We start from the raw sequence: 11,267 nt of genomic DNA on the forward strand, positions 1-11,267 counted from the left end.
GACACGAGGAGGGCATGGGGACATGATATGGACACCGTGGGGACATATGGGTAGGGCGGATGTCATAGGGACACCATTGGGATGTGGGGATGGGGGCAATGGGACACAAGGAAGGCATGGGGACATTGTGGGGACACCATTGGGAAGCCATTGGGATGTGGGGATGGGGGCAATGGGACACGAGGAGGGCATGGGGACATCATGGGGACGCCATGGGGACACCATTGGGACATGGGGATGGGGGCAATGGGACACGAGGAGGGCATGGGGACATCATATGGACACCGTGGGGACGTATGGGTAGGGGGATGTCATAGGGACACCATTGAGGGATGGGGGCAATGGGACACGAGGAGGGCATGGGGACATCATATGGACACCGTGGGGACGTATGGGTAGGGGCATGTCATAGGGACACCATTGGGATGTGGGGATGGGGGCAATGGGACACGAGGAGGGCATGGGGACATCGTGGGGACACCACTGGGAGATGGGGATGGGGGCAATGGGACACGAGGAGGGCATGGGGACGCCATGGGGACGCCATTGGGACGTGGGGATGGGGGCAACGGGACACGAGGAAGGCATGGGGACATCATGGGGACACCATTGGGAGATGGGGATGGGGGCAATGGGACACGAGGAGGGCATGGGGACGCCATGGGGACGCCATTGGGAGATGGGGATGGGGGCAATGGGACACGAGGAGGGCATGGGGACATGATATGGACACCGTGGGGACATATGGGTAGGGGGATGTCATAGGGACACCATTGAGGGATGGGGGCAATGGGACATGAGAAGGACATGGGGACATCATATGGACACCGTGGGGACATATGGGTAGGGGGGATGTCATAGGGACACCATTGGGATGTGGGGATGGGGGCAATGGGACACGAGGAGGGCATGGGGACATCATACGGACACCGTGGGGACATATGGGTAGGGGGATGTCATAGGGACACCATTGAGGGATGGGGGCAATGGGACACAAGGAGGGCATGGGGACATCATATGGACACCGTGGGGACGTATGGGTAGGGGGATGTCATAGGGACACCACTGGGATGTGGGGATGGGGGCAATGGGACATGAGGAGGGCATGGGGACATCATGGGGACACCATTGGGACGTGGGGATGGGGGCAATGGGACACGAGAAGGGCATGGGGACGCCATGGGGACGCCATTGGGACGTGGGGATGGGGGCAATGGGACACGAGGAGGGCATGGGGACATCATATGGACACCGTGGGGACGTATGGGTAGGGGCATGTCATAGGGACACCACTGGGATGTGGGGATGGGGGCAATGGGACACGAGGAGGGCATGGGGACATCATGGGGACATTGTGGGGACATATGGGTAGGGGGATGTCATAGGGACACCATTGAGGGATGGGGGCAATGGGACACAAGGAGGGCATGGGGACATCATGGGGACACCGTGGGGACATATGGGTAGGGGGATGTCATAGGGACACCACTGGGATGTGGGGATGGGGACATCATACAAACACCGTGGGGACATCATGGTGATATGAGAATGGAAATATCATAGAGACATCTCTGGAATGCTGGGACAGGGACATGGGGACATCAAGAGGACATGGGGACACCATGGGGACATCACTGGGAAACCATTGGCATGTGGGGATGGGGACATGGGGACAGCGTGGTGGAGGAGGACAGTGTGACCCCACGAGCCCCAGAGTCATCTGCGCCCCCAGGGTCACTGTGTCCTTCTGTGTCCCCATGTCCCCAAATCCCTCCATGTCCCCACACTCACCTGTGCACCCCCTAATATCCCAATATCACCCCAGTGTCCCCATAATGTCCTTATGACGTCCCCACTGCCCCACACCCCCCACTGCATCCCCTAATGTATCTCAATGCCCCCCCATGTCCCCGCACACCCCAATACCCCCCCATGTCCCCATAATGTCCTTATGATGTCCCCACACACCCCAATACCCCCTATGTCCCCATAATGTCCTTGTTATGTCCCCACACACCCCAATACCCCCCCATGTGCCCATAATGTCCTTATGATGTCCCCACACACCCCAATACCCCCCATGTGCCCATAATGTCCTTGTGATGTCCCCACACACCCCAATACCCCCCATGTGCCCATAATGTCCTTGCGATGTCCCCACACACCCCAATACCCCCCACGTCCCCATAATGTCCTTATGATGTCCCCACACACCCCAATACCCCCCATGTGCCCATAATGTCCTTGTGATGTCCCCACACACCCCAATACCCCCCCACGTCCCCATAATGTCCTTATGATGTCCCCACACACCCCAACACCCCCCATGTCCCCATAATGTCCTTGTGATGTCCCCACTGCCCATACCCCCCACTGCACCCCCTAGTATATCCCAGTGCCCCCCCATGTCCCCCCATACCCCAATATCACCCCAGTGTTCCTATAATGTCCTTACGAGGCCCCACCGTCCCCATATCACCCCAGCGTCCTTACAGTGTCCCCATGTCCCCTATTCCCCTCAATGTCCCCAAGCCCCCCCCCCCATCCTCACGCCCCCCAATGTCTCCTATCTCCCCCCACCTCCTCAACGTCTCCACCTCATCCCACCATCCTTAAGTTGTCCCCATATCCTCCTAACGTCCTCACAGCATCCCCAGGTCCCCCCCCATCTCCCACCCCCACTCCTCCACGACCCTCCAACGTCCCCCCCCCCCACCCCCAAGGCCCCCACCTCCCACCCACCCCAACGTCCCCATGCCACTCACTGCGGCCGCAGCGCCGTCCTGCCTTCATTGACCACAGCTGCCTTCTGCCCACAGTTGGGATGAAACTGCAGACGGGGGACGGGAGGGGTCAGGGGGGGTCCGGAAGTGGCGGGGGTCTGCTGGGGGGGACAAGGAGGGGACAGGGCCCGCAGGATGGCGTTGGTGCGGCGCAGGCGGTCGCTGGCGTTGTGCGTGTGGACGATGGTCACCTTCACTGCCATGCCGTACAGATCCACCACCCCGTACACCACCAGTGGGGTCAGCGTCGTGGCCACCCCTGGGGACAGCAAAAGGGACAGGGTGGGGGGTTGGGGTCACCTGTAGGGTCCCCAAGGCAAACCCCAGGGCAAGACGTTCCCCAGCAGTCACCCTAGTGATGTTCAGATTTCTTCACAATCAGGTGGTGTTGACACAGGGGACACCAAGAGGATGGGGATGTCACCCGTGGCCCATCAGAGGGACAACTCTGTCACCTCCTGTCACTTCAGGGATGTCACAAGGATGGGGACATCACCCAGGGACCCCCATGCTTCCCCCCAAGTCACGTTGACATGGAGGACACCAAGAGGATGGGGACATCATGGAGACATCTGTGTCCCCTCCTGGTTGAGTGGTGTCAACGTTGGGGACATCAAAAGGATGGGGATGTCACTCATTGCCCATCACAGGGACAACTCTGTCCCCTCCCAATCACTTCAGGGATGTCACAAGGATGGGGACATCACCCAGGGACCCCCATGCTTCCCCCCAAGTCACGTTGACAGGGAGGACACCAAGAGGATGGGGACATCATGGCCATCATGGAGACATCTGTGTCCCCTCCTGGTTGAGTGGTGTTGACGTTGGGGACACCAAAAGGATGGGGATGTCACCCATGGTCACCACAGGGACAGCTTTGTTCCCTCTCAATCAAGGGATGTTGACTTTGGGGACATCACCCAGGGTCCCCTCCCACTCATGGCACGTTGACATGGGTGTCACCATGAGGATGGGGACGTCACCCATGGGGACAAGTGGTGCCGACACAGGGAACACCAAAAAGTGGGGGACATCAGTGGGACACTCGTGTCACCTCCCACTCAACCAGAGCTGACACAGAGACCACCATGAATGGGGACGATGCCCACGGTGACCCTGATGTCCTCCTCACAGCCCCTCAGTGTCCCATTGTGTCCCATTGTGTCCCCACACCCCTGATGTCCCCACATCCTCATTCCAACATCTCCACGTGACCCTGGTCCCCCCATGTCCCCACCTTCATAAATCCCACCAAGCTCCCAGTGTCTCTGATCCTCCAAGTCCTCTCGTTGTCCCCCACGCCCCCACTGGTGTCCCCCTCCCCCCCACTGTCCCCACACCCCCACTGATGTCCCCCCCCCCCCCCAAAATGTCCCCACCTTGATCGACTCCGTTGATGTAGAAATGCAGAGCGTTGTTGGCTTTCCTCGTCAACCCAATGTGGTCCCCTTCCTGGGGAGGGGGGACAGAGACACATGGAGGGACCCGAGACCCCCCCCCCAAATCCTTAAGGTGGTCCCAGAGGTGTTTGGGTTCCTCCCAACCCCCTCCCCACAACGGGGCTGGAGGGGTTTAGGGAAAAACGTGGGGATATTTGGGGCCCTTCCCCTGAGATGAGATGGGTTTAAGGAGGGGATGGGGGTCCTGGGGGGAGGCGATTTGGGGGTTGCCCCATAATTTGAAGTCCTGGGGAGATTTGGGCACCCCTATGTAGATACTAAAGGATTCCGGGGGAGCAATTGCAGCCCCCACCTTCCCAAAACTGGGAAACCAGTTGAGGTGGGAGGGGGCAAATATGGGGGTTCCTGAAATGATTTGGGGGTAGGGGAGGGTTGGGGCTAAGAAGGATTTCATGCCCCCAAAGGCCACAAGGGGGGGATTTGGGGGCTGGGAGTATCACACTGTCCTTCCTTGTGTACATAGGGGTGGGAGGGATATTGGGGACCCCCCCCTTCCAAAATGTGAGGGGTGCAGGGGGGGCACCTGCAGCTCATCCAGGCTGAACTCGCAGTACTCGCGCCGCGTCCCTTTGCCGTTGGTGAGGATCCCACAACCACTCATCATGATGGTGCCTAATTTGAGGAGGGAGCAACTGTTAATTAGGAGTGTGTGTGTGGGGGGGGTCGTTAATTAGCCATGGAGGTGTTAATTAAAGGAGGGCACCCACCAGAGCGAAGGTTGGTCATGGTGGCAGGATACTCCAGGCTGTTGGGGTTGTGTGCTGTCACCCCGATCTCGATGGAGCCGGACCACTTGTCCACCAGTTTGTCGATGCGGATCTGAGGGGGGAGGTGGGGGGCAGCGTTGGGACCCCCCACCCCAAATACCCCATGGCCCCCACCTGGTTTCCTTAGGGTCCCCCCTTGGACCCCCCAGGATCAGCTCAGTTCTCTCTAGGACCCCCCGGACCTCTTAAAATCCCCCCAGTCCCCCTCCAGGACCTCCTAGATGCTCCTCAATAACCCCCTAGGATCCCCTAAAAGCTATTCAGGACCCCTCAATAACTCCCTAGGACTCCCAGGACCCCCCCTAGTTCCCCTCTAATATCTGCCAAATATCCCTCAGTTCCTCCTAGGATCCTGTAAACACTCTCCAGGACCACCAGGACCCCCGAGTTACCATTCAGAACCCCCTAAATGCTCTTCAGGACCTCCAGGACACTCTTAGGATCTCTCTAATTACTCTCCAGGACCTCTTGATGCCCCTCAATTCCCCCTAGGACCCCCCCAAATACCCTCCAGGACCCCCCCAGTTATTCCCTAGGACTCCCAATTCCCCCCTCGACCCCAGAGACGCCCTCCAGGACTCCACAATCCTCCCAGTTGCTCTGTAAGGCTCCCAAATCCCCCCCCAGGACATCCTGAAGGGTCTCCAGGACACCCATAACATTTTCCTAATTCCCCCCCTGGGCCTCCTAATGCCCCTCAATCCCCCCTAGGATCCCCTAATCTCTCTCCAGCACCCCCTAAATACCCTTCACGACCTCCCTTTTTAAGTATATACCTTTCAGGACTTCCAAGATCCCTCTTGGATCCCCCAAGTTCTTCTCTAGGACCTCCCAGATGCCCCTCAATTCCCTCCAAAATCCCCTAAATGCCCTCCAGGACCCCCCAGTCACCATTTAGGTCACCCCAAATACCCACCAGGACCCCTAGAATCCCTTCCAGTCGTTCCCTAGGACTTCAAATTCCCTCCTAAAAGCCCCAGGACTCCCCTCAAAGCCTACCTCAAACATCTCCCCATCACGCAGAGGCCTGTTGGTCAGCACCACGCCGTTGTTGAACTCATCGAGCGGGCGCCGGCGCTCGGCTGTCTTGTGTCCATTGCTCAGTTTGATGAGGGCCCCACACTTCTCATGGAACAGCAGCGCTTCGTTGGACGGCCCCACACCCGGCCCCGTCCACGCTGCACCTAATGGGGAGGGGGAGGTGAAAGGAGGGGGGGGAGGAAGGTCGAAGGAGGGGGATACGTGAGACCCCCCCCCCTTCCTTCAACACACATCCAACAGGACACACGAAATGAGAGAGGGGCTTCAGCCTGCCCACTGCGTGGGGGTGGAGGCTCCACCCACCGAGTCTGGCCACGCCCACATGGGGGATGGCCACGCCCCCTTTAGAGCAGGCCCTACCCCCAGCCCAACCTTCCACTTGGTCATTAATTCATCAAAGGTTTCATTCATTCACTGTTCATTCATTCATTCAATTGTAGGGCTGGGGGCAGTGGAAGCCCCGCCCCTTTCACTTTGGACACGCCCACCTGATGGGCTGGACACGCCCCCTATAGAGCAGGCCCCGCCCATAGCATTAAGCCCCTCCCACCCAGAAATACTTTCATCCATTCATTCTTCCAAACAAAGCGTCGTTCATTCATTCCCAGAATTCATTCACTCCATTGGAAGCAGCAGAAGCCCCGCCCCTCGCGTTTGGCCCCACCCACATTGGAGGTTAGGCTCCACCCACACCACTAAACCCCGCCCACCGGACTGACACCAACTCATATCGCAGCATTGGCCACGCCCCTTGAGGCAAGCCACGCCCACAAAACAGTTAAGCCCCGCCCACCACCAGTCTCCCCCATTCAGACCCCCGCCCCACTCACCCTCGGGGGTCTCCAGGTTGTCTGGGAACTGCTCTGGGCGGGACTGGGGGTGGGGGGAGGCTGGGGCTGGTGGGGGCAATGCTGGGGGGGGCACAACAAGCGCTGCTCATCCCTTCAGTACCCCCCCATACTCCAAATCCCCCCCCCACACCCCTTCCAACCCCCCAAACCCATTTCCCACACCCCAAACACCTCTAAAATCCCCTCATATCCCCTTCTATTCCCCCCAAGCCCCCCCATACAGCCCACAATAACCCCCTCCCTGCAGCCCACATCCCCCCAAACCCCCCCACATCTCCCCCTCGTCCCCCCAGTAGCCCTTTTTCCACACCCCAAACCTCCCCCCATATACCCCCAGTACCCACCTCACTGCTCCCACCCTGTACCCCAAATCCCCTCCAAACCACCACAGCCCTTTCCCCATACCCCAAATTCCCCTGCCCACCCTCTAAACCCCCCCAAAATCCCCTGCTAACCCCCACAAATCCTCACTTCCCCCATAACCCCCTCCATGCCTCCAACCCCCCACACCTCAAAGCTTCCCAAATCCCCCATATCTCCTCCCCCACCCCAAATCCCCCCAAAATCCCTTCTTCCCACACCCCCAACAGCTCCAACCCCCTCCCTTACCCTAAAGTTACCAAGTCCCCTATATACACCCTCCCCCTATTCCAAATCCCCCCATAACCACCTCCACACCCCCAATTCCCCCTCCCCACACCCCCAACTCCCTCCATAACCCCACCCACACCCCCAAATACCCCCTGCTTCCCCCAGACCCTCTCACAACTCCCCCCAAACCCCTCCCCACAACCCCAGCTCCCCCCAGACCCCTCAGACCTCCCATTCCTCCCCCCTACAACCATCCCCAAACCCCACACTCTGCCCCCCAAATCCCCCAGACCCCCTCACATCTCCCATTCCTCCCCCCAAACCCCTCCCTACACCCCCAGCTCCCCCCAGATCTCCCATTCTTCCCCCCTACAACCATCCCCAAACCCCACACTCCCCCCCCGAAATCCCCCAGACCCCCTCACATCTCCCATTCCTCCCCCCAAACCCCTCCCTACACCCCCAGCTCCCCCCAGATCTCCCATTCTTCCCCCTACAACCATCCCCAAACCCCACACTCCCCCCCCAAATCCCCCAGACCCCCTCACATCTCCCATTCCTCCCCCCCAAACCCCTTCCTATGTCCTCAGCTCCCCCCAGACCCCTCAAACTCCCATTTCTCCCCCCTACAACCATCCCCAAACCCCACACTCCCCCCCCAAATCCCCCAGACCCCCTCACATCTCCCATTCCTCCCCCCAAACCCCTCCCTACACCCCCAGCTCCCCCCAGATCTCCCATTCCTCCCCCCTACAACCATCCCCAAACCCCACACTCCCCCCCCGAAATCCCCCAGACCCCCTCACATCTCCCATTCCTCCCCCCAAACCCCTCCCTACACCCCCAGCTCCCCCCAGATCTCCCATTCTTCCCCCTACAACCATCCCCAAACCCCACACTCCCCCCCCAAATCCCCCAGACCCCCTCACATCTCCCATTCCTCCCCCCAAACCCCTCCCTACACCCCCAGCTCCCCCCAGATCTCCCATTCTTCCCCCTACAACCATCCCCAAACCCCACACTCCCCCCCCAAATCCCCCAGACCCCCTCACATCTCCCATTCCTCCCCCCCAAACCCCTCCCTACACCCCCAGCTCCCCCCAGATCTCCCATTCTTCCCCCCTACAACCATCCCCAAACCCCACACTCCCCCCCCCCCAAATCCCCCAGACCCCCTCACATCTCCCATTCCTCCCCCCCCAACCCCTTCCTATGTCCTCAGCTCCCCCCAGACCCCTCAAACTCCCATTCCTCCCCCCTACAACCATCCCCAAACCCCACCCCACCCCCCAAATCCCCCCAGACCCCCTCACATCTCCATTCCTCCACCTTAAAACCCCACACTCACCCTCCAGCACCGCCGCGGGCGTCTCTTCTCCATCCTCCTCCTCCTCCTCCTCTTCCTCTTCTTCGGGGGGCAACGCCGACCCCCCCTCCCCACCAGCACCACCACCACCATTCTCCCCCTCTTCCTCCACCACCGTCACCTGCGTGCACTTCCCATACAGATCCACCACAGCCCAAACTTTTTGGGGCAACCCGCTGGCAGCCGCCCCATAGTCTCTCCCATTGACCCAGAGGTGCAGCTCCCCCCCCGCCGTAGCTTGGACCCCCACCCTGTCCCCTTCGCTCAGGGCATCGAGGTCTGGCCCAAAATCATCACGGAGGGAACGGCCGTCCCGCAGCACCGAGCGACCCGACAGAACCCAGGACCCCCCCCTCAGCCCCGTGGCACTGCTGGGAAACTCCAGGCTGGAGGGATCCTGAGCTGTCACCCCCACCTCGATGGAGCCGCTCCATGAGTTCACCTAAAAAAGGGAAATTCACCCCAAATTCTGGAGGTGACGGGGCTGTACGTGTACCCCCAGGGTCCCCAGTACCTCCTAGTGCTCCCAGGGACCCCACACCCCCCTGCTAAAGACCCCCAGCCCCTTCCTAAAGATCCAGTTTTCATCCCAGTTCCTCCATTTCCATCCCATTTCCATCCCATTTCCATCCCATTTCCATCCCATTTCCATCCCTGTTCCTTCCCAGTTTCCCCAATGCCAGCCCAGTTCCATCTCATTTCCCCCAGTTCCACCCCAGCTCCCCCTCCCGGTGCCCCCAATCCCCCTCCCCCCCATCACCCTACAGCCCCCTCCCCATGCCGCAATCCCCCCCAGACCTCCCCAATTCCCCCTCCCACACTAACCCAGACCCTCCAATTCCCCCCCATCACCCCAAATCCCCATCTCCCCCCAAAATACCCTATAGCCCCCTCCCCATTTCCCTTCCCCTGTCCCAATCCCCTACCAGACCCCCAGTTCCCTCTCCCAGTGCCCTCAATCCCCCCCATCTCTCCTACAGCCCCCTCCCTGTGCCCCAACTCCCCCCCAGACCCAACAATTTCTCCTCCTAGAACCCCCAATCCCCCACACTGCCCCCAATCCCCCCCATTCCCTTACAGCCCCCTCACCATGCCCCAATTCCCCCTCTGACCCAACAATTTTCCCCCCATTGCACCCACTGACCCCATCCCTTACAGCCCCCTCCCCCAATCCCCCCCCAGACACCCCAATTCCCTGCATTGCCTCCAATCCTTCTCATCTTCCCCCCATCACCCTACAGCCCCCTCCCCATGCCCCAACTCCCCCCCATACCCAACAATTTCCCCGCCCAGACCCCCAAATCCCCCCCACTGCCCCCAATCCCCCCCCCATCACCTTACAGCCCCATCCCCATGCCCCAATTCCTCCTCACGCCTTCAATTCCCTCTCCCACACCAACCCAGTGCCTCCAAGACCCTCCAACTCCCCCTCATTGCCCCAAACCCCCCCATCTCCCCCTCCTCCCCCTACAGCCCCCTTCCCCTCTCCCAGTCCCATCCCAGACCCCCCAATCCCCCCCCATTGCCCCCAATCCCCCCCATCTCCACCCCCAATCCCCCTACAGCCCCCTCTCCCAATCCCATCCCAGACCCCCAATCCCCCCCCCCATTGCCCACAAGCCCCCCCTCATCCCTCTACAGCCCCCTCCCCCTCTCCCAATCCCTTCCCAGACCCCCCAATCCCCACCATTGCCCCCCATCTCCCCCCCATCCCCCTACAGCCCCCTCCACCTCTCCCAATCCCCTCCCAGACCTCCCAATCCCCCCCCCATTGCCCCCAATCTCCCTACAGCCCCCTCCCCCTCTCCCAATCCCTTCCCAGACCCCCAATCCCCCCCCATTGCCCCTAACCCCCCCCATCTCCCCCCCCATCCCCCTCCCCCTGCCCCAATTCCCCTCAGACCCCCCCGATTCCCCTCAGACACCCCCCCCCAATTCCTCCCCCCCACCCACCTTGCGGTCAATGCGGACACAGAAGACTCGGCCCGGCACCAGCGGCCTCCTGCTCAGCACCAACCCGTGATTGAATTCTTGGCCTGGTTGAGCCCTCGCGGCGCTCCGCCCGCCTGGGGCCAAAGCCACGAGCCTCCCGGTACGGGGGTGCAGCTCGGGGGGGCCTCCGTTCCCCGAATTCCCCCCCCCGGGACCCCCAGGCCCGGCCCCAACGGGGCCCGGAGCCGCCATCGCGCTCCGGTCGCGACGTTTTGCGACGGGGAGGTGCGGTGCTTCGGTGCTTTACGGTTACGCGGTGCTTTACGGCAGAGCGGCGCTCGGCAGCGCTTTACGGCGGCGCGGCTCCTCAGCGCGACGCTGCGGCGGCTCAGCGCGACGCTGCGCTGCTTGACGGCCGGCGGTGCCGCGCTACGTGTTGCCATGGTGATGGGATGGGACCATGCGCTTTGTAGAAC

The 11,267-nt window shown here is 60.8% G+C and overlaps 1 protein-coding gene across 2 annotated transcripts in view; it reads right to left on the minus strand.

The window, feature by feature from the left end:
* The window catches only part of NEURL4 (neuralized E3 ubiquitin protein ligase 4), a 60,036-nt gene extending 48,982 nt beyond the window's left edge, over positions 1-11,054 (minus strand). The window contains exons 1-9 of one of the 2 annotated variants that reach the window (XM_090129479.1): positions 10,813-11,054; positions 8,842-9,301; positions 6,882-6,962; positions 6,010-6,194; positions 4,951-5,062; positions 4,767-4,855; positions 4,163-4,235; positions 2,975-3,042; positions 2,766-2,830 (exon numbers count right to left, since the gene is read on the minus strand). In XM_090129479.1, the coding sequence (XP_089985605.1) occupies positions 2,766-2,830; positions 2,975-3,042; positions 4,163-4,235; positions 4,767-4,855; positions 4,951-5,062; positions 6,010-6,194; positions 6,882-6,962; positions 8,842-9,301; positions 10,813-11,043 (1,364 nt within the window). In that variant the 5' untranslated portion in view covers positions 11,044-11,054. Of the gene's footprint in view, positions 1-2,765; positions 3,043-4,162; positions 4,236-4,766; positions 4,856-4,950; positions 5,063-6,009; positions 6,195-6,881; positions 6,963-8,841; positions 9,302-10,812 lie in introns of both variants that reach the window. The other variant, XM_090129478.1, reaches the window with a different exon arrangement.
* Between the last annotated feature and the right edge of the window lie 213 nt (positions 11,055-11,267).

Source organism: Phasianus colchicus, chromosome 36 (genome assembly GCF_987193195.1).
Source record: "Phasianus colchicus chromosome 36, bPhaCol1.hap1.1, whole genome shotgun sequence".
NCBI lineage: Eukaryota > Metazoa > Chordata > Aves > Galliformes > Phasianidae > Phasianus > Phasianus colchicus.